At 37.6% G+C, this 21,728-nt stretch overlaps 1 protein-coding gene and 1 long non-coding RNA gene across 8 annotated transcripts in view; one reads left to right on the forward strand and one right to left on the reverse strand.

The window, feature by feature from the left end:
- LOC133844177 (uncharacterized) overlaps positions 1–21,728 on the forward strand; it is a 51,107-nt gene that overhangs the window by 100 nt on the left and 29,279 nt on the right. For 3 of the 4 annotated variants that reach the window (XR_009894574.1, XR_009894575.1, XR_009894572.1), the window contains exon 2: positions 19,105–19,352. This is a non-coding gene — a long non-coding RNA (uncharacterized LOC133844177). Of the gene's footprint in view, positions 1–19,101; positions 19,353–21,728 lie in introns of all 4 variants that reach the window. The other variant, XR_009894573.1, reaches the window with a different exon arrangement.
- LOC133844153 (uncharacterized) lies at positions 6,376–20,762 on the reverse strand. Of its 4 annotated transcripts, XM_062278032.1 has the most exons (12): positions 20,298–20,762; positions 16,087–16,827; positions 15,925–16,011; positions 15,752–15,865; positions 15,392–15,591; positions 15,211–15,334; positions 15,014–15,148; positions 14,803–14,937; positions 14,354–14,497; positions 11,857–12,389; positions 10,892–11,061; positions 6,376–6,681 (listed from the first exon to the last, which is right to left on the reverse strand). In XM_062278032.1, exons 2-12 carry the CDS (start codon positions 16,534–16,536, stop codon positions 6,611–6,613), a joined length of 2,163 nt encoding a protein of 720 aa, XP_062134016.1. In that variant the 5' UTR covers positions 16,537–16,827; positions 20,298–20,762; the 3' UTR covers positions 6,376–6,610. The 4 variants fall into 4 exon arrangements, with proteins under 4 accessions (XP_062134016.1, XP_062134025.1, XP_062134006.1 ...); XM_062278041.1 differs by lacking the exon at positions 20,298–20,762 and having other exon boundaries at positions 14,803–14,934; positions 16,087–17,184; XM_062278022.1 differs by lacking the exon at positions 20,298–20,762 and having other exon boundaries at positions 16,087–17,150.

Raw genomic sequence — 21,728 nt, forward strand, 5'->3', positions numbered from 1 at the left:
CTTTCAAACAGATGCCCACTTAGTGTAAACTATTAATAGAACTTGAAAAGGTGGGAAATATAAATAAGTGGCGCTGGTGAAAAGTCAAGATGATAAAAAAATAAGTTTTGTATTTCTCCGACACATACGCTTAGTCAATAATTAATTTTATTGTAAAATGCAGTATTTAATTAATGTTGTTCGCCAGCTCGTACTAAATGATTATACCCGCTACCCATAGGGTAGAAGGGTATTATAACTTTGTGCCGGCAGGAAATGTATGTAACAGGTAGAAGGAGGCATCTCCGACCCTATAAAGTATATATATTCTTGATCAGCGTCAACAGCCGAGACGATATAGCCATGTCCGTCTGTCCGTCTGTCCGTCCGTCCGTCTGTCCGTCTGTCCGTCTGTCCGTATGAACACCTAGATCTCAGAGACTATAAGAGATAGAGCTATAAGAGATAGAGCAATATACCAGATTGTCAGCCAAAGCAACTCAGACCCCTAGTAAGTAGGCGTTTTTGCCCATACAAAAGTATTTCTTTAATAACTTCCACAATTTTTTTTTGATCGCAACCAAATTTTCAGGGATCATAACTACTATAGTTATTACTGTATATACCAAAATTCGTATCTCTAGCTTTAAAATTACGATTGTTATTCGATTTTTTTTGATTTGCAGGGGCGGAAGTGGGCGTGGCAAAAATTTGAAACAAACTTGATCTGCGTGCAAGCATAACAAATGCTGTCGAATTTCCTCGACTGGAAGATACGCAATACCCATTTCAAAAAAATTAAAAAACATTTCAAAATAATACCAAATTAATATTACATAAAAATACAAAAATATGCCGAGTGATATATTTGGTATATTTATATAGTTCTACACTCTATATTCGGTATATTTGAAGAATAAAGCCGCGATGTTTTGCTTCTATCCAAAATGGTTACCGGGTAGATTTCTAACTTGTTTTTTTTTGGAGGCCTAAAAGCTAGAATATACCCTTTGGGTAGCGGGTATAAATAATCAAGTAGAGATCAATGTTGTGTCATACAACTATAATATGAATTTAAATTATATTTTTAAGGTTTGCTTAAATAGTAATCTTCTTTGTGGAATTAATATATCTTTTGGGCTCACTTTAAACATTTTCGTGTCACAGCTGCAAAATACGCAGATAAGATTTTTATCTGTTACTAACTTATAGTTAATTAAATTAAGGCATATCATACAAATTTCATTTCATATACATAATTGTATAAATAAATATATATATCAAATAAATCTAGTGATCCTGGACTTTTGGATTTTCTCGAGTCGACGTAGACAGACTGAAAATCAACTCCATTAATAGTACATTCGATACGTGAGATCGAACTCAGACCGGAACATAAAATAATTTCAATAACATTCCACTAAAAATATATATATACAAACGTAAAGATGTCTTCAGAAAATCTGGAAGAGATTGTGGGTCCCATGCTGAGCGCTGAGGATGAAATCAATACAGATGTGGATTCGGAAGACGAGATCAACAATGTGCCAGCCGCGAGCGGAGTAGTCGTCTATGCATTGGGCACTTCGGGCGATTTGAACGACTTCCGCTGCATTGTGTGCAAGATGGTGCCATTTTCAAAGATTTACCAGTGCAACAATGGACATCTCATCTGTGCTGGCTGCTATCAAATACGTGTGCTGGACAAAATGCTCGGTTCCCGGATGGGCACGTGTTCGCAGTGTGGAGTGCGAATTTATCGACAACGAGTAAATCGCAATACAGATGTCGAACGGCAACTAGCTGAAGTAAGTGTGGCCTGTGAGAAATGCAATATGCATTTGCCGCGCTGTCTGCTGCGTCTTCATAGCCTACTAGACTGTTGCAACCGGCTGACAACTTGCAAATACAAACGCATCGGATGCAAGTGGAAAGGCACAGTGGGCGTGCTGGAGGAGGCACATAATGAGAATTGCGAGTTTCGCCACAAGAAAGCTGAAGAATTGCTCGAGGAGCTGCGTAAGATGACAGAGAAACGCGATAAGAAGACTGCTCTTCGGGTCAATGTAATGAGGTTTCTGCAACTGCCGCAGATCACAGCTCGTATGGTGCACCTCAATCCGCTAGATGAGACATTTTCGCCAAATATTTTTACGATCCGCCAAATATTTGATGCTTTCAATCGGCGTTGGTTTGTTGAATTCATGTGGCGGACGGCCAACCTTGCCGATGAGCCCAACGACGAGGAAACCGATCCATGTACTCTCTTGTTTCAATTGTGCTTGGACAGCACGGCTACCGAACGTACACCTCTGGGACTTTCTTACACACTACTCAGCAGCCCCTATTCGGATGTCCGATTTCAAACGAATCTGTGCATGAAACACGATTTTAGCAGAGATAATCCCAATGGACCAGTGGCGATAATCTATGAAAACTCTTGGTATAACATCAACAAACTTCTCAACAAGCGGGGATTCTATGCCCGTCTACTGATGGCTCGTGTTTAATATATTCCAATCATTTATCAGATGTGTTTGAAAAAATAGGTAAAATTAAGGAAATTCATTTAGTTAACAAATAAATTTTTATTTGTATTTGTTTAATTTCTAAGCAAGATGATAATTTAGTTTCTTTTATTCCATTTTCAGTAGAATAGCTATAAACAAAATATCATAAACCTTAAATGAGTATATAACATACAAAAACTATTTTGCAGTTCCCAAACTAACCAAATACATTGCACAGAAAGAAACAAAAGAAAGCTATAGTCAAGTCGACCCATTCAATAAAAGCAAAGCATTGCTATTACCTAAATATTCTAAAATATACCAACGGCCATATTTGGTATATCGATATATATAATATATTGCCAACCATAACTAAGATGCGACAGCAGAACCAATTTTTATACCCGCTACCCATAGGCCGACAATCTGGGACATTATACCGTCTATGGTATATTTTGAATGGTATACCATTTGGTATATTTTTTAGTATTTTTGCAGTATATTCGGTATATTTTGAAAATGATACCGCAATATTTTGCCTTTATTAAAAATGGGTAGCGGGTATCTCACAGTCGAGCACACTCGACTGTAGCTTTCTTACTTGTTTTTGTTTGTTTTGGTTTTTTTTGTGTAGCAAAAACTAAGTGCAACATACGCGTAATCAACTGCAACCGGCTGATAGGCAAGTCTCTGCAAGGACTTCGAGACTTCAAATACGAATTAAAAGTTCGCCTTGGCATTTTAGCCGCCAATTAAGGGGTTACATGTTTGCTGTTGGTTGGCAAAACTCTCTTCTTCCATTGTGGTTTCATTAGTGGCCAAGTAAATGGATCGACAACTGCATCCTTTCCTTACTCCATACTTTTCATTTCTTTTACCCTCAGTGGTTTTTCTTCTTCTTTGGTAGAAACTTTTGCAATGCCAATTTTCTCTTTTACAAAACTTTTGTGTCGCGTTTTTCTCATTTCTGCGTATAAATTGCTGTCAATTAGTTTAATTGTTTTTTTTTCTCTTCTCTTCTTTTCTATTTTTTTCGCGTTGTTTTTCGTGCCATCGATGACCATTGATAAGTTGCACAATTATATTTTCTCGATTTAATGGAAAACTAAAGTACTTGAGGGAGAATGAATGCTGAATTAAATTTGATAGATGTCTGCAAGAATTCAATGTCCGCTTTTCAAAAACCAAAAAGAATGATAAAAAGCCACATCGCGTGTGTGGCAGGACACGAGCTCAGCAACTTGGTGACACTCCACGTAATCGGGAATTATAACATAAATTTTAATTAAATCCCGCTCCGCACACTCACACACAAACCACACACAGACCGCATAAAAAGATTTAAGAAGGATTTGCAATAGCTTTAAATTCATATAGTATATAAATTCTTTTTCGCATTACGCACCAAAAGAAGCTTTACTCAATTCAAAAACAGCTTTGCTCATATTATTAATGTTTCTTTTATTAAGCTAAAGTCTCTTCACTCTATCTCTCTATCGCTCGTACCACATTCCATGCTTAATGCTAATTAGAAAAGTTTTCAAAGTAACTCACAGCATCAGTTGATTGATGGAGATTTGCGATGACAGCTGCAACAACAGCTTTTAGTAAGAGTTGTGTCAATTATTGGCACTCACTTTAATTGCGCCTAAATTCGCTGCTTAGCTACGGAAATTCTTCGCTCTTAACTATTCCATTGGCTGCAATTTGACTATTAAAGTGTTGCTTTCTGTTGGTACTGCAGATATTTTTCTGCGTTTCCTGCTTGGCTCCTATATTAACATAATTGTCCTCCAAGGACCTTCGGCGAGGGCACAATAAAAGCGCACACACACTCATACACAATGAAACTAAACCATGCTGTTGTGTTGGACGCTCTGTCCGCTTCCATAACTGTGCGATACTCCACAGCTCCACAGCTTGTGTGTTCATAAAAGGAGCATAAACATTTTTATGACTCTTGCCCCTTTCACACAGCACAGAAAGAAAGGAACGAAAAGAAGAGAGAGAGAGAAAGGTTTAGGTTTATCTGTATTAAAGCGTTGGCAAATGTGCTGAAATAATAGTTATTATATTAGATTTAGACACGCTTAAATGGGAGAGGGAATTTTGATAAGAAGCACTTCAAAAAATAAAGCACAAGAACTAGTTAAATATTTAATTTATTTATTAATATTACATAGCACATTATCACTACTCTGTTTGCTTCTCTTGCTTACGCAGACAAAACTCAAACAAGACCGCGTTCTTATTAATGGAGATGTGTGTGTTTTTTTAGCGAGTCAGAGATGTTGCCTTTGCTTTGCTTTCATCTTGAATCGCCCTGCAGCTGAACTGTCCATCAAACTTGTGACGTCACGACATCATTCTGCTTTTACAACGAAAATTCAGGTTGTCCAACGATGTCACTGGGCTAATTCGCAGGCAAAAAGTTAAAAGTTTATAGGGTATAATTATAAATGGTGCCACCTTAAGCTGAATTAGCAACGATTCTTTTATGGTACAAAGTGCGGCCATAAATTATGTCAAGGGTCATGTTTGTGCAACGTCGAAAAACTAGAAAGAAAACAAGCAGAGAGAAATTCGATTTGTCTTGAACGTGTTCAACGTGTCGTATGTGTAACAAGTGCTGCACATAAATTCGGCAGCTGGCTGTTGGATTCGGCAAAACCACATAGATAAATAAAACCCAAAGACGTATGATTTAGTTGTGCTGCAAATTTCGAGCAATTTGTTTTGCATTCACCTAGAAAACATTAAACTTGAGCTCAGATTTAACGACTTATCTGCATCTTTAATTTGCATATGATTTAACAAGAAGTTCGTCTGCAAGTGCAAATAATATGTTATTGTTTATTGAGACTTCATATTGTTGTTGGAGTATTACATCTTCAAGCTTAATTACGTGCCATCATTAAGTACTGCAAGTGACACAAACAAAACAATGCGCAAAATTATGCAAAGACAAAAGTTGTTTAGCAAACTCGAGTCTTGATAAAAGTTTTGTGCGGTTTGTCCATGCTAACTTGAAGGCAGTCGTAAGTTTTGCATGTAAAATGCGAAAACTAATTTAAATGAAATGCAAGGCAAAGTAGATGCTGTGTAATTGGAATTGAGTTTCTCACTTTGACACAACATAAACAGCTTAATTATTAATAATCCGCATATGTGTGCTTAAGGTACTTTCAATAATTGGAGTTCTTTGACTTTCCGAAACGAAACGAAACGAAACCGGTTTTTGCACGTCCTGAAACATTTAGGCAGTAAATCTTTAAAAGCTATTACATGGAATGCATTAGGCTGCATAAATATCTGCTGACTGTAACACAATTCATGGCCTAGCAAAAGACATTACTTGCACACACACACACACGCACAATGAAAGTACTTTCACAGTAACACCAACACACGCTCACACATTTCTATATAGTACATTCATGTGCAGTATCCTTATGGCATGTTGTCTCTCTTTGCCTCTTCCTATCCTGCCATCAGGCATCTTTGACACTTGGGGCTTTTGTTACTGCAACTACTGCGATATGCGTTTGGCTTTCAGTTTTGGCCATAAATTCCAAGAAATTTGCTGGCGAACCCGGAGGACGACTTGCAAGTTTTTGTTCCTTTAACTTTGACTTGTTTCGACAAGATTATACAATTTGTTCAGCATATGCACAGTTATGAAATTGTTGAGCTAGGCATAAAGTTGATCTATATTAAAGGAAAGTAAAGCTAACCTTTAATACCAAAAATGCAAATATTCAACAACTTTTTTTAATGACTTTATTTAGCAAAATGTACAAAAATGTGTTAAACAATATTTATTATCCCAGGACTCAATCAATCTGAGCAGTTGAACGCCGCTCACTTTAGCCGTTTTTTCTCGAGGCTCGTTGCTCGTTGCTCGTTAAACGTTTACCGGAGGCCTCCGCGGGGAGGAAGTGAGTCGACTTGAGACGCCTGATCAATAAGGATCCCGCTGGGTTTACTCTGTCAATCAGTCAGTTAGTCAATCAGCAGTCAGCAGCCAGCAGCTGTGCCCTATGAGTTAGAAGTACGCCTCCATGGCCTCCATGATGCGTTGTTGTTGCTTTTCTGAAAAGTTTTGTTTACTCTCATTCTCATTAATTCAAATCATACATGAGCTTCTCAGCATTGTTCGGCTCTTCGCAGTCGAATGAGGCCATCATAAGGTCTGGAAGTAGAAGAGAAATAAATGTTTTTGAATTTAAATACTATTACGATACAAATACTATATTTAATAAGACTTTGACATAGAAAATTATGAAGCAATTTCATTATAACATTGTTTTTATTGATGTGTTAAAAGTATATAAACTAGTTGGCATTTCGTTTTCTTAAAAGAGACTCTAAGTTCAAAAAGGATTGTATTGAACTATCAATCAAAAATCGCCCACTTACTTGGGATCTTAGTTGCTTTGACTGACAATCTGGTATATTTGCTCTCTATAGTATATTTTGAGTTTAGTTCTATATCAATACCCCAGATATTCGTAGTATTTTGCGGTATTAAGTAGGTATATTTTAAAATAAATAACGCACTGTTTTGCTTTCATTAAAAATGGGTAGCGTGTATCTAACAGTCGAGCATACTCGACTGTAGCTTTCTTACTTGTTCATAATGATACTACAATTATAGAACAGTTTCTCAAAGCTGTAAAACAGACAATATTTCGCAGAATATGTTTTCTTAAAATGATCAAGCATTTCACCTAAAAAATCTCTTCCATTCATTGGTTAACAAGACTCAGCTTGACCTCAGCTCATTATGGACATTCTATGCCTAAGTTGAGCTTTGGGGTTCAAGTGCCTAGAAGACTGACAAGAAACCAAAGTGGATGCTTGTAACCGGAATGTTATATTTTAATAGACAAACATGTGCGCAAAAAAAAGGCAACAACATAGTTTAATAAAGTTACACCAAACTGGCGGCTGGCCAAAAAAAAAAAAAAAAACAAAGTATGGTCAAAAAAAAAATGGAAAGATGTGTGCTGGGTGCGTTGTGAGTAAATGTGGCAAAATGTGGCAGCCATGTCCACTTCACACCATGAGACCATTAAAATTCTGCAAAGCGCTTGGCTTCGTCGTCGTCGTCGTTGGTCAACAGATGTGCTCTTGACTTGCTCCTGAACTCGACTCCTTGTGTCTGTCTCTCTGCAGTCCCTCTGAGTTTATAGGATTTAAGCCCGCATTCTTCTCTGGCCGAGCACAAAAAAATTACAGACATACATGTGGTATCAACATTTACGAGCCCGAGCCCCTTTCCCCTTCCTTCACTCCTTTTTTTACAAAAATGAAAAAAGAAAGGGTTGCCTTTGTTTGTGGAGGGATTAAAATTGTTGGTTATGGTGCGAGACTCTCTACATTTTCTTGTTCAGTTTTAATAGAGTCGTGTGGGTAAATATTTTTTGTTCCTCTTTTTCTTCGTGAGATGAAAATTTTGTGCAACTTCGCCTCGTTGTTGTTGTTGCTGCTTTGGTTTTGTATATTTTATCCCACAGTTTTGTGTACTTGACGCATGCTGAGAGTGTTGAGCCTAACAAGCGGTTCCTTCTCTCTGTGTGTGTTGTCTATGAGTGTGTGTGTGTGTTAGGTCAACAGATTGCCGTCTAAAGTATAAAGGAACATTTTTTGGCATTAGACCGCAACTTGATTGCTTAGCAGATTCCAATTTTTCGATGATAGAATGTCGCAAAATTTGTGTTTTGCGGTTCGCATTGTCAAAGCTGCTCATTGAAATTTCAATTTGGTTTTGCGGAATTTTTAGGCATATGGAGGAAATGGGAATAGCTGGGGGCTGAAAGCTACGATGTCTTCATAAATGCATAACTCAAACTCCAAAGAAGAGATTATTGCATGCCAAGACCTTCAAGACGTCATTACTTCGCTATTAATTTGAATAATGTTGTGATTTTTTAGGGCTTTGTAGTCAAATGTGAATTTTATTTATTGATTCCTCTATCTGAATATATTTTTTAAATTCTTTTTTTTCATTATTATTATCATTATTTGTGGACTATAAAAAGGGTTGGTTAGCAGAAGAGAATTCTTTAACAAGAGCTTTGAAGGGGCAGAACTTGAAGCTTAGTTTAACAATGTATATTTTTCCAACTCTCTTTTCTAACAACAGCTTCAATCCATCTAATTCTAATATTTCTCTATAACTTAATTTTAGCTATAGAACTCTTGGCTTTTTCCTATTAAAAAGTTATAGCCCAAGCCGATGCTTGCTTCCAAATACTTTAAGCCACTTCTCAGCTTGTCAATATGCCACGAGAAAATCCATCCGTGTAAAGTGCATTTTTCAAATTTCGGCTCTGAGGCGAAATTACTTAGATAACACAGCGTAAAGAACTTGAGTGGAAAAATATTTATTTATAGAGGGCAGGCAACATGACGACGCCAAACTACGAGCAAAGAACGAATAGTGGCGATAGCTGCATTCAACTTATTAATAAACTTTTGGTAACTTCTCTTCCACCTTCATGTTGCTGACTGACGGACACTTGAAGTTTACCTAAAGTTCGCGGACAGTTTCGAGCTCTGCGGTTCGATGCAAAACTGGTTTTAAATGCTTAGCCAAGACAGCGAAAAATATATGGTTTTAAATCTTAAAGCAGTTGAAAATCGAAATATGCCATTTGCCAAAGTTTATCAATCTCTAGTCTGAAGCTGTGAACACATCTTTACATTCGATACTCATTGTTACTTTGCACTTCTATGCAAGACACATGCCTTCAGTCGAAAGTTTTAGCCAAAGTTGTGTCAGCTTTCGCTTTGCACTTTTCTTCTCTTCACTTCGACTCTTGAACAAGTTCATAAATTGCATTTACCTCACATTAAGCTGCACATCATGCATTGCATTTCAATAAACTTTTCTTTTTTGCTTTTTTCGGTAGCATGTAAGCACGCTGATGCAGCTGAGACCTCGAAGAGCCTTTGAGCCTTTGCAATTTGAGGTTTTCAGGCAACATCTACACAAGAAGAACAACAACCAAAAAGAGACGAGACTGAGCCATAACTTTTCATTCTTTTCCTTGGTCCTCGTCGCTGTCAAGATGCAGCAAAGACAACTTTTCTTTTCTCTATTTTTTGTTGGGAACGAACGTACGACTTTGTTGTTTGTTGCCTGTGGCGGAAAATTTTTTCAAAGTATCCCACGCTTCCTGGGCTTTTAATGAGTTCGGTCTATGTGGACCTTTCATTTTAGCACGCTGCCTGCCGAGCTTTGCTTTTTCTTTCTACAAGTACGCGTACTATATATTTTCTTTCTTTCTTTCACTTTTGATGTCATCACCGTGTGCTTGCTTTCCATTCCACTTTGTGTGTGGTTGGATTTGTATTTGAGACTCTGCGAGTGTGCGAAAAACTACGCCGACGTCGTTGACAGTTCCAAGAAGGATTTCAAAAACTTTGTTTCTGCTTCATGTGGTGTAACTTATTGCAGGTGTTTTTTGTTCGCGCTGTTATCGCGCAATTGTCGCTTTCAGTCGTGTTAAATGTGTTGTTCTTTTCACCTTAATGCCAACAGCTATTTGCTCTCGTTCGTCCTTAGCATAATATACGAAGTTGCAGATTATCAGCATATTTATTATGCTCCTTAGCATTTACAACTCTATCCAAATACATTTAAGAGCACTCAAAAGGGTTTTTCGGAAATTAATTATTGTTAACAAGCAAACGAAGTAAGATTGCGGCCAAGTGTTAACTGGAGTTTGCATGGAGCATTCCTTCCGTTTGTGGTCTGCGTGGTCATAAAGTGTTCGTTTTGGCCATTTTATTGCGGTTATTAATTTGAATTAATTCCCTGGCAAAATGGCAAGGGATTGAAAATGATTGCAAGGGATCCTTTAATAGTGCCCACAACTCGCTTCCAAACTCACAGAAAAAAAAGGAAATAATATTTTTTCCGCTTTCTCGTTGTGTAAATTAAAATAAGGGCAAAATATTTATAATTCCTTTTTTTTGCGCTTTTTTTTGTTGTATGTATTTTAATTGCCTCACTTGTAGAAGAGGAATGAACGTACATAGACGTTAAATATGGGCTGCCGCAGCAGCATTACATTTAATTTTTCATTTAAAGCATTTAAGTAGCAACTTACACACACACACACATACTCATATATACGAGCACACTCTGGCACTCACTTATACACACATATACGAGCATTTTCCGGGCCACTTGAAGTCATTGCAAGTTGGCCGCGTTTCACTTAAACTTTGCACAAAACAAACAAACAAACAAACACTCAAATGCCGACTAGGGCCACGGAAAAATGGGAAAAATGTGAGAAAATGCGATAAAGTACGTGGAAAGTACGATAGAATAAAAAGAAAAAAACTAGCAGTCTCGCGTTGAAAGTTTGACTTATAATATTACTTACCCGCTTCGCCAAGTTTTGTAGTTTGTTGCATATGGCTGCAGAAGTGCTCATACTCGCTGCTAGATGGCGCCACCGCCGTTGCCTTCATTGCCTGCATGTGCTTGGTGAAAGCACCAACAATTGCCGCCATTCGATCGAAGGCAATTATATTGATGTGGCCATTTGGTAAACTGCAAAGGATACACACACACAGAGAGAGAGAGAGAGAAAGAGAGAGAGAGCGAGAGAGAAAGAGATGAAAATATGCTACGATATTGCATGTTGCTCGTAAAGCGTTTGGCCGTGCATTGTCTGTGCGCTCAACGATAAAATATTCCCCGCAGCCTGGCTGCATTGAACATATGCAAAGTTCAAAGTGCAATTAAAATCAGCGCCTGCCCGACACATCAATTGTGAGTTTGATTAGCGCATTGAAAAGGCGATTTACGCACACGCATCATTTGATTTTGATGTCGATATCAAATCGAATACGAATATGCGACAGCGTCGGGCATTGAAAATCGTTGAATAAATGATTTGCTGGTTTTTTGGTTTCGATCGATGAATGGGGCAGTGAGGTCATATAAATTGCAGCCACTGTGTTGGTTCAAACTAAATTGTAATCGTTAACAACAGACTGCCTTTAACTCGAGAAAAGTATTTCAACTATGCTTTTAATGCAGCGTATAATTAGGTGCGAAAACTGCAATGGAAATGCAGCTCCGAGTTTATATTTTCGGCAATGTTTTTGGCTACTTTTAAACAATTTATACGGCGCGCAGAAGCGCTTAAATAAACACACACTGTGTGAAAATGGAAATCAATTCGATTGTGTTCGACAAGGAGATACGTATGCTTAATATTGCGTATACGAAACGTGGGCTGCACCCCGATAATACATATTTCATTGTGTTTGTTTTCGATTTAATTCGATCAGAAGAGTGCACAGGTAGACAAGAGAAAAAGAGAGACAGAGAGATACTCACAGTTGCAAACAGTTTTCGCGTTCGGCCAGCGCCAATTTAACAATATCCGCAAACACCGGAATAACAACCCAATCGTTGGGTTTGCCGCAAATGGTTGCCGTCGTTGTCGTTGTTGTTGTTGTTGCCTTAACTATATCCGCTTTACTGCTGCTGCTGCTGCCAGCCACAGGCATGCCATGAGATAGCTGCTCCATTGAAGCAGCAGGCATTGCATTCAAGCCGGAAGCGACTGGGATGCCAACTGGTTGTCCAATACCGCAACTACTTGAGGCTTTCGCACTCAAGTCCACTTGCTCTGTCGAAGTCGAGGGCGTCATTGCTGCTGCTGCTGCTACTTCTACTCCTGATGATGCTGATGATGATGATGGATTCTCTGTTATCGAAACGACTGTCTTAGCCTGCTTATCAGTCTTTAGACTCAGCTGCTGCTGCTCATTTAGGACTGTGGCTTGCTTCTGCCATAAATGTCCGTGTCCTTCGGCATGACGTTGCATGCAGTCCAATTGTTGACATGTCACTTGTAACTTGCTCCACTGTAATCAAATCGAAATACTTAAATGAACAAACTTTCTCCATCTCGCTCGCCCTTTTTCTCTTTCCCTCCCATCTAAATGACAAAAATCTCTAATTCGTTTTGTTTTTGTGTTATTTGTGACTTGTTTCGAGGGCGTTGTAAAAGTTTATGGTTTTGTTTTGTATTCCGAGTTTTATGTTCGTCATTTTGTAGCTTTGCATCGAATTTTATGGCGTGACATTTGGCTCTTCTTTGCTCACACTTTTCCTATCTATCTCTTTCTCTTTTTGGATAATATTTTATCGAAATGAAATCTTTAAATGACGCAGTAATTACAGAACAAAGGACAAATTTAATATTGTAATATAGCATAATAAAATTAATGTAGTAGACTTGAACAATAAAACAGCTAAATCATAATTTATTCAGTAAATTTCATCAGCTCTATTTTTTCCCTCAGCTGCTGCGATTCTTTTCAATGTTTAAAAAAATATAAAATAATAATTATGGTTAATTTTTTGTTGTTGAAAACTCCTTGCATTGTATCATTTACTGCTATCGTTGAACAGCAAGCCATAAGTATTTCAGTAGCCATTAAACGCAACTGTGCAAAAATATGGAAAAAATTGCCAGACAATGTAAAAGCCACGCCCTGCCGATTCCCCTTCGCCCCTCTCCACGCCTCACCTCATGTTTCATAAAGTGTAAAATAAAAAACCCGCGAATTTATGCAATTCCGTTTCAGTTTTACTTTTTTGTGTTGAAAAACTTTTTTGTTCGTCCTTTGTATATTGTGCAATTTACGCCTTGCGTCAAAAACCAAAAAAAAAAATGATGAAATAAAATGCAAGAAAATGGTAAAGTAAAGTTATATAGTATAGCCCAGTCCATAATGAATTAAATATGAGCCAAAGGCATTTAAAGCAGCAACGAGTTGAGTTTTGTGAGTTGACTGAGAGGTTGAGTTATGTGAAGGCAAATGAATTGCTCAAAATTTTCAACAGCTGCCCAAAAGTGATGGACGGCAGTTTGGCCAAGAGTTGTGAGTTTGCAAAGAAAAGGCAATCCATTAACTAATTACAAAACTATTTATGAACGCAAAAAAAAAACACAGTAGTGTGTACTTTTTATTCATTCATGCTGCGGAATGGATGCATCATTATAGTCAGACACTCGCTTCATTGAAAACAGTTGCGGGCGTCGTGCCAAGTTCGAGTGCGATTGCCACACAAAAAAAAAAATGAGCTGAAATTTGATGAAAAATGCATCAGAGCACAGCATGGGTTTTGTTGCCACATTGGTTACTTGGGCGTGGCCTTATTTTCATTCTCATTTTAAGGCCTCGTTTTCGTTATTTTGTTGGTAGCAGATTCTTGTGGTTATTGATGAACAATGAACATGGCTGGAATAATCCTGCTGGTCATAACATGGCAAATAATGCTAATGAAAATGTGAATATTTTCTTTTAAAAAGAAAGAAAGAAAACTGTGAGACACCCGCTAATGAAAGCAAAACAGTATAAATCAATTTTAAAATATACCAAATTAATATACCAAAAATACTGAATATATACCGAAGACTATGTTTGGCATATTGAAATCCATTGGAAGACTATATTTGCTATACTAGCTAAATAGAGTGCAAAATATACTAGATTATCAGACAATGCAATTAATACTCGTAGTAAGAAAAATATTATATAAAAAGAAAGAAATTACAGGCAAATAAATCTCACAGGCTCCACTGTCAGATACCCGCTAATGAAAGCAAAACAGTGCTGTATAAATTTTAAAATGTACCGAATTAATATACCGAAAAATACTAAAAGTATACCAAATGTTATATTTGGTATATTAAAATATTTTATTACATGCAAAGTATACAATAGAGTGCAAAATATACCAGATTGTCAATACAACTAAAATCCGTATAAAGCGCGGTATAAAAACAAATTGCTGGCAAATAAAGCCCGCATTTACTCACCGTAATTTTGAGGCGGGCAATTGGCGGCGACTCGAGTGACTCGAGTATGGCCGTTGCGCTGTTGTAGTTGCCCACGAGCAGACAATATTGAGCCACTCCGCTCCACAGTTCGACAGTTCGGCTGCGCTCTTCAATGCCCGAGCACTGCAAAAAATGAGAAGCTGAATTTGTTGGCTGTTTGTCTGTTTGTGCGTTTATTTGTTTATTATACTGAAGTTACAATAGAATATGTTGACCACGTGACTAGGACAAAACTTGAACGAGTCAATGGTAAAGTTACGAGCTGGCATAAATTACACGCTGAGCGAGAAGTGGGAAAATGGGAAATGGTAGTGAAATGACCCGGGGTCAGTTCATCAGCGAACACGTAACTGTGCATATTTGAATTGAAGTAGTTTGGACCACAGACAGACAGACAAATAGACAGACAATGGGCTGTGCTCTCTTACCTGCAGTATCTCATTGCAGACAAACAAACGCAGACGTGACGACCAGTCGAGATACGTTTCCAGGTTACAGGTCTTCTTTGGATCCTGGACACCTGGCGGTCCACCCGTTGCGCTTGGTGGTTGGTCCCATTTCTTCTGTTTATTTGTATATACATATATTGCATAATTTAAACACAACTGATTGTTAACTGTCCCTTACTATGTGTCTCACCTGCTTGTCCAGCAGAATCATACTGCTGCATTGCAGAAATTCCTCGGCGCCAATATGTTTGGCCAACTTCTTTTCGAGTCGACACAAGATCTGTGCATATTGTGTGGCTGTGGGACAGTTTAAAGGTGCAACGGGCTGTCATAGGGAGAGTTTGATTTAATTGAAATCGAATTTAAAGAGACGGCCAGTTGCCTCACCTTGTCGGTGCTGTTGCTCTGACAGGCACGGAGATCTGTCTCGTGTCTCTCTAAATCAGTCAAACGTTGAAGTAAGGCACTTAGTACTTGCGAGACGACGCCTTCCAGATGTGAATCCGAGCAACTGCAATTAAAATTTTGTTTACACTTACAAACTTGGGGGAGATATTAGTTCACTCACCTAGCTACGATATGTTTTACATGATTCATCATCCGCTCGTCACGATAATCGTATGGAAATTTCTCTGTCCACTCTGAAAGCAGGACAACTAATGATTCCAAGCACTCTAAGCGCTCGGCTATCGAGTCGAGAAGTTTGCCCAGCAGCTCATGTGGACGCAAAAATAAACGTGATGATAATAAGAATGAGAATAGAAATTCCTGCCAAAGATAAATAAACACATGTGTGCTGGATTAGGTGAAAAGTATGCGATTTGAGCTGTCGTTTACATATCCCATCAGCTTCATTTGCTGTGATTGTGTTTTCTTTTGTTTATGTACTTTACATTTGCAAATTCAGCTTTTTTTTCTCCGCACTCACCTTGTCCAAGTCGATGACGTTCTTGGGGTTGAGTATCTCGGGAAATGAGTCCAGTGGTCCGGAAATAATGCGTCCATTTATGTACATAATGCCACCGGCGCCCAGCACAGAGCTCTGTTCATGCGATAATTACAAATGATCATTATGCATATTTTAAATTGTTATTAAATTACCTCAAAATTGACATCAGCTTGATGGCGTTTGTGAGGATTTTTGGGCACATCATACTGATTGGCATCCTCGGTGGATGCTGTTGTCACCTGTTGTGAGTGCATTTGCAATGGAAATGAGTGTTAGTCAATCACTCATTCATACTCGCATGTGTTTTTTGTTACCTTTAACTGTTGAAAACCTAATTCCAAATCGTGTGCGCTCAACTGTTCAGCGCTGTGTCGACGTCGGAAGTGCATTGTCGTTGTTGTCGTCTCACTTCCCAATCCCAATCCTAAGCTGGTGAGCTGTGACGCTTCCGCATTGAGCAAGAAAATGCCCACATCCGGTTGAGGCTGATGCTGATGCTGAGGTGTTGTCTCCTCGCCATGGCGACAGCAATCATCCTCTTCGATGCTGGAGTCGCTGTCAGAACTGCTCTGGGGGCATCTACTCTGTCTTCTGCTTCGGCTGCCGTGATGTCGATGTCGTTTACGTGGCCGCTGATGATTTGAGGCTCTGTCTTTGTCTTTGTCGCGATCCCGTTGGCCGCGCGACTTTTGTAGAACGGTCTGCTTGCAACGCGTGGCACAGACGATGGCCGAGAGCTTGCTGGCATAAAAGTACATCGCCATGTGTCACGTTATGGATGCCACAACTCGTGGCACAGTCATGCCTCCTTTGCGCTACTCGCTGCAAAGATGTGCCACCGATGTGTGTGTCCGTGTGATTAATGCATAGGCATTGGCAGCACAGGTGAAAAGTTGCCAATGGGAATGCTTTCAGGCACGTAGCTAGTGCTCGCCTTTCTCTTCGTCCGATGCAATCAAGCGGTTGTTGAGGAATTGAGCTGGCAAGTCGGCTTATTGCAGATTTTCCTTTTTCCTTGCCTCGGGCACAATTTGCTTTTTTTGTTCTTTCTTTCTCTATAAATACAAATGAAAACAAAAACGAACAGAAAAGCCAAAGTTTATGATCTGCTGACACGTCAACAAGTCCCGACTTTTGCGGTCAATTCTGGCACATTACTCATACGTCCTGTGACACACACACACATACACACAGACAGTCATTGCTACAGCTCGGAGGCTGGCATTATTATGCCTTTGGGACCACTTAGAGCAGTCATCAGGCCACAGATTTCGCTCTCTCATCCACAAAGGCGGCAACCTCTCATTGAATTTATATGCACAACAAAAAACTTCAACTGTTTAAAGAGAGATTCAAGTTTTTTGCTGGCATATTGATTGACGTTGCATGCAAAAAGTGCTGTATCAATAATCAAAAATATTAAACGATGTCTGCAGGCCGCGCACTCATAAGAATATCATACAGCAAAAAGCACTTCAGAGGCATTTACCTGGCGGCAATTCAGTTCGATGAAGGAAATTTCTCAGGGCACAAAGCACACACATTCTATAGATTTTTGCGATAATATATCCATTAAAAATTAAATATGCTCAGGCATGAATGTGCGAAATATACAACGACAAGAAATCATGTGCAACGAATGCTGCATCAGCTATGAGAATGTAAAATACATTTATTTATGTGTATCGAAACGTGTTGTGTTTCCACTCACATATGCTCAAAGATGTAAAAGCTGCTTATGGAAATGAGAAGTTTGATTCCGTATGCTTTTTTAAACATGTACTCCGATTTCATTCCTCATGTTTTGCATGGCAAATGATGTAAATATTTTGATTGGCAATTCAAAGAGATAAGTTTAAAAGTTGACGAGTTTTTGTGAGAATATGAATATAGATATTGATAGTGTTATTTTCTGTATTTTTCATTCTATTCTAGGGTTTTATTGTTACTTAGTTTTAGGAACAGCATATTGTCTCAAGTTTGTGAAGTAAATGTGCCATAATCTTTGACGTTTAAGGAAAAAAACTAAAGCAAACATATAGACAGTAAATACTTTGAATTACAATTGGGTTGAAAGTATTGAGAGATGAGAAGCTTATGTAAAAATTTCAATACTTTTCAACAAACTTCTCATCAGAGATGAAAAGTTAATATGAAAATCTGAATATATGTTAGATATTACGCTTTATGTTCTGTATTTACCACAGTAAATGAGCCATACTTTAATTTAACAAAAATCATATAGGCAGTAAATATTTTGATTAATTGTTGAGATAATAAGTTTTTGTCGAAATCTGAATATAGATATTCAGTTATAGATTGTCACAAAATTTTCTGGAGCTAAACTTTTGTTCATGTTTATAATCTTTTACATTTAAGTTGCCGCTGAAAAAAAATTAAAGCAATCATATAGACGGTAAATATTTTGAATGACAATTGAAAACTGCTGAAAGAGGCTAATTTGAAAATCTCAATGTAGATATTCAGTCTTATTCTCTGTTTCTCCCACAGTAGATTTTCTCATGCTTACCAAGTAAATGTGCCATAATCTTCCTGCGTACAAGGAATATCAAAGCAATCATATAGACAGTAACTTATTAAAATTCCTATCATGCCTCTGGTATACATTTCTCTTAACTTGTCACATGAAATATTTTCAATTTGAATATTGACAACACAACAACAGCTGAGTAGAATTAAGGCTACAAATCGCAGTCCCTTATCCTTATCCCTTCTCAACCATTTTTTTTTTTCAATATTTTCCCATTTGGACGACTGGCTGAACAATAGGAATTTTGTACACATTTTATGCCGCATAAATGGCATTAGCGACGCCTTCAAGTAACTTCACGCTTCTGTAGAAGCAGAAAATCAATCAATAGCACAGTCTGCATGGAAATCGAAACACTTCAGTCTATGAGTATGGAAAATCGTAATAGGAAACCAGACAGCTGTGAGCGTCATATTGATATTGATATTGGCACTTGAGTGCTTGTCTTAGGCATAACATATTTATGGCAAATAACTTTGTCGAGACTTTATGAATACGCGATGAATATACAGCTATTATACTTTTTTTTGGAAAACTTTTCGCGTGTGGGAAAAACGCCCAAAACACTTTGCTAAACATAATTCATCAGTGAAAGTTTTTCGCAACAATTTTCCATATTCGATTTTTCTCATTTCCTTTCCCTTAATTGTGAAGATAGGTAAATGTTGTTTTCATGTTTTCCTGTTTTGCTAAATTTCTGGTACATTGAATAATTTAAGCTTTTGCACATTGAATAATTTTTCATGCATTTTTTTTGTAACTTTTGCTCTACTTTCAGTAGAAGTCCCAGTGACAAGATTGAACAATAGCAGCTGCTGCAAGATTCGCAAATCTATTAGCATAAAACAGATAAAAGTAAACTTTTGTTGACGATGTTGTCAACAAGCAGCAGCAAAAGCAGCAGAAACAGCAGCAACGACAACAAACAACAACAATCAGCAAACAAATGACAATAACGACTGCAAATTGCACGGCTTTTGCTTTTGGGAATGACACAAGGAGGAGGAAAATACAAAAATGTTGTGTGTGGTAAGTCGAGCAATAAAAGTTAAATATTTTTATATCCATAAGTTGCGGTCTGGGAATTTCTTTTCTGCAACTTGAACTACGAGAATGCACTTGACTTTTGACCCTGTTGTAAATGCTAATTCCTAAAAATTGTGTTTCTTTCAATCAACAAAACTACTCCACAATTGGCATTTCTATTGTTCTATGTTCCCACGACTGTGTCTTGTTCAAAGTTGTTGCACAAGTCCTTGTAAAATCAACATTTGCATTAGATTTAATTAGCATTTTTTTACGATTTTCTTTTGTCTTGCCACAAGGGGAGCAAAGTGCTAATAAAAGCTCTAGAATTTCCATTGAGTTTGTCTAGTCCGTTGTTAAATCTGCAATATTTATAAGCTCTTAATGGAGCTGTCACTAATTGTACTTTTAACTACATTTTCACAGTTTGTCCCTGTCTCAAGAAAATGTAGAAAAGTGGGGAAGAAAAAGCACACAATTCAATTTTACGTTGTCATTTTATTGTCGGTAAAAATTCTATGCGCAGCACAAAAGATCTTAAATAAATGAATGAGCAGACAGGTCAGCATTAAGATTTATAGTGCTATGCTTTCAATTGAAAATAATGTTGTCCACAATTCAGTTAAGTTGGAAATATAACTAGAAACATTTGTACAGCATACTAAATGCACAAATTTCAGGCACTGAATTTACTGACTAATATTTAAAATTGCATTTCAAAAAAGCAAATATCAAAACACTCCCCATTCGCAAATATGGTCAGCACTTTTACGCACTGGCACACAATAGTATCAGTATCGCACAATGTTGCACAAAGTCCGCATTATGCATTATTTGGTTACATTTTCAAAAGCATCGTTTTTGCTGTGGACGCTTTTTCGATTATGTGGCCCACGCGGCGTATGAGTATTTATGTCAGCATATACGAGTTAATCGCGCATTGCATACTTACAGGGGTATTCGTGTGTGTATAATATTATTTATTTATCAACATTTTTATTTAACTCACATTCACATTCTTTGATGTGTCAATCTGTGACTTTGTTCACTGCTTGATGTTGACAGTTGCTTTTGAAGTAAATATCTTTCACAATTCACGTAACTTGCTGAGTAGCGATACTTGTTGTCACTTTTTAATGGTGATTGACTTGAAATCTTTTCAGTTCACTTATTTTGATTTAAAGTGACTTAACGTCTTTCTTTAGGTTTTCAGCATATATTTTCTAGCATTTGCTCATTATAAACTTGTAATTGTTTTCTATAATTCACTATTTTGTGTTTACTACGGAGACATAATCGCGCTTGTTTCAAAAGATTATTTACTTAGTTATTTAGTGCGTAATTTTCGTAACACTGATTCGGTTAATTGCTATTGTCACCGCCAAGCAAACCGTTCACTTTGTAATTCAAGTATGAACTAAAGATGAAGCATTCGTGTTAGTTGCTTATGTATCTCGACATGCAATTAACAGAAGTGTTGCGTCTGGTTACATGGGGAAATTATAAGCGGGATATTTCAAGCATGCCATCGAACATGTTAGCGCACTAAAATATCTCTGCAACAAAATTAGCGTGTGATGGAAATTTAGAACTTCTGTTGAAGTGCACAGCATCAGTGTTGCCAGGTCTTGAACAAAAAATAATGCCAGATTTACGAAAAAAACTAGCTGAAAATAGCAAATTTGTTTGTAAAAATGGCTGAAAAAATGGCTAACATTTTGTTACCCCAAAAAATAACCAAATTACCCCAAAATAACCAAAAAATTGAATTTTAATTTAAATGTCCAATAATGATTTTATTAAATCTACATCTTCACTGTCTTCATTGTTATATTTTTCATTTTCGGCCATCATTTTTAAAAATTTTGTTGGCACTTCATAATCGTGGCAGCATTTTCCATTTCTGCGCAGGCCGTATGTAAAAAGAGGAATATTAATAATACGAAATTTTGTTGGTTTGACTGAAGCAACTCGATGCCGAAATGTGCTTCTTCGTCTCAGCATGAGCCCTTAAATCGAATATTTTCGCTTTAATACTGCATTTGCAGTAGCTACAGTAAGCTTTTGACAAATCCGTCTCATCCTTCCGGATCCAGGACTTGAACTCACTAGCCTGCATCCAAGCATCGCGAAACTTTTGCGTATAAAGCACTTTAGGCATTTTTGCATCACTTTTTTTGCGTCACTTAATGTACACCACAAACTAGAGATGAAACACACAAAGCAGTGATGGTCAAAAGTAGAAATCACTGTTCGATAAGTATTTTCACTCAAGTCACTTAGAGTATTTTCGCTGTAACTGGTAATTTTCACAGACCTAAATCACGGGTTCGAGAAAATTGCCGAAAATAGCTGAAGTATATTTTAAAGTAGCTAGAT

This window comes from Drosophila sulfurigaster, chromosome 2L (genome assembly GCF_023558435.1).
Source record: "Drosophila sulfurigaster albostrigata strain 15112-1811.04 chromosome 2L, ASM2355843v2, whole genome shotgun sequence".
NCBI classification, from domain to species: domain Eukaryota; kingdom Metazoa; phylum Arthropoda; class Insecta; order Diptera; family Drosophilidae; genus Drosophila; species Drosophila sulfurigaster.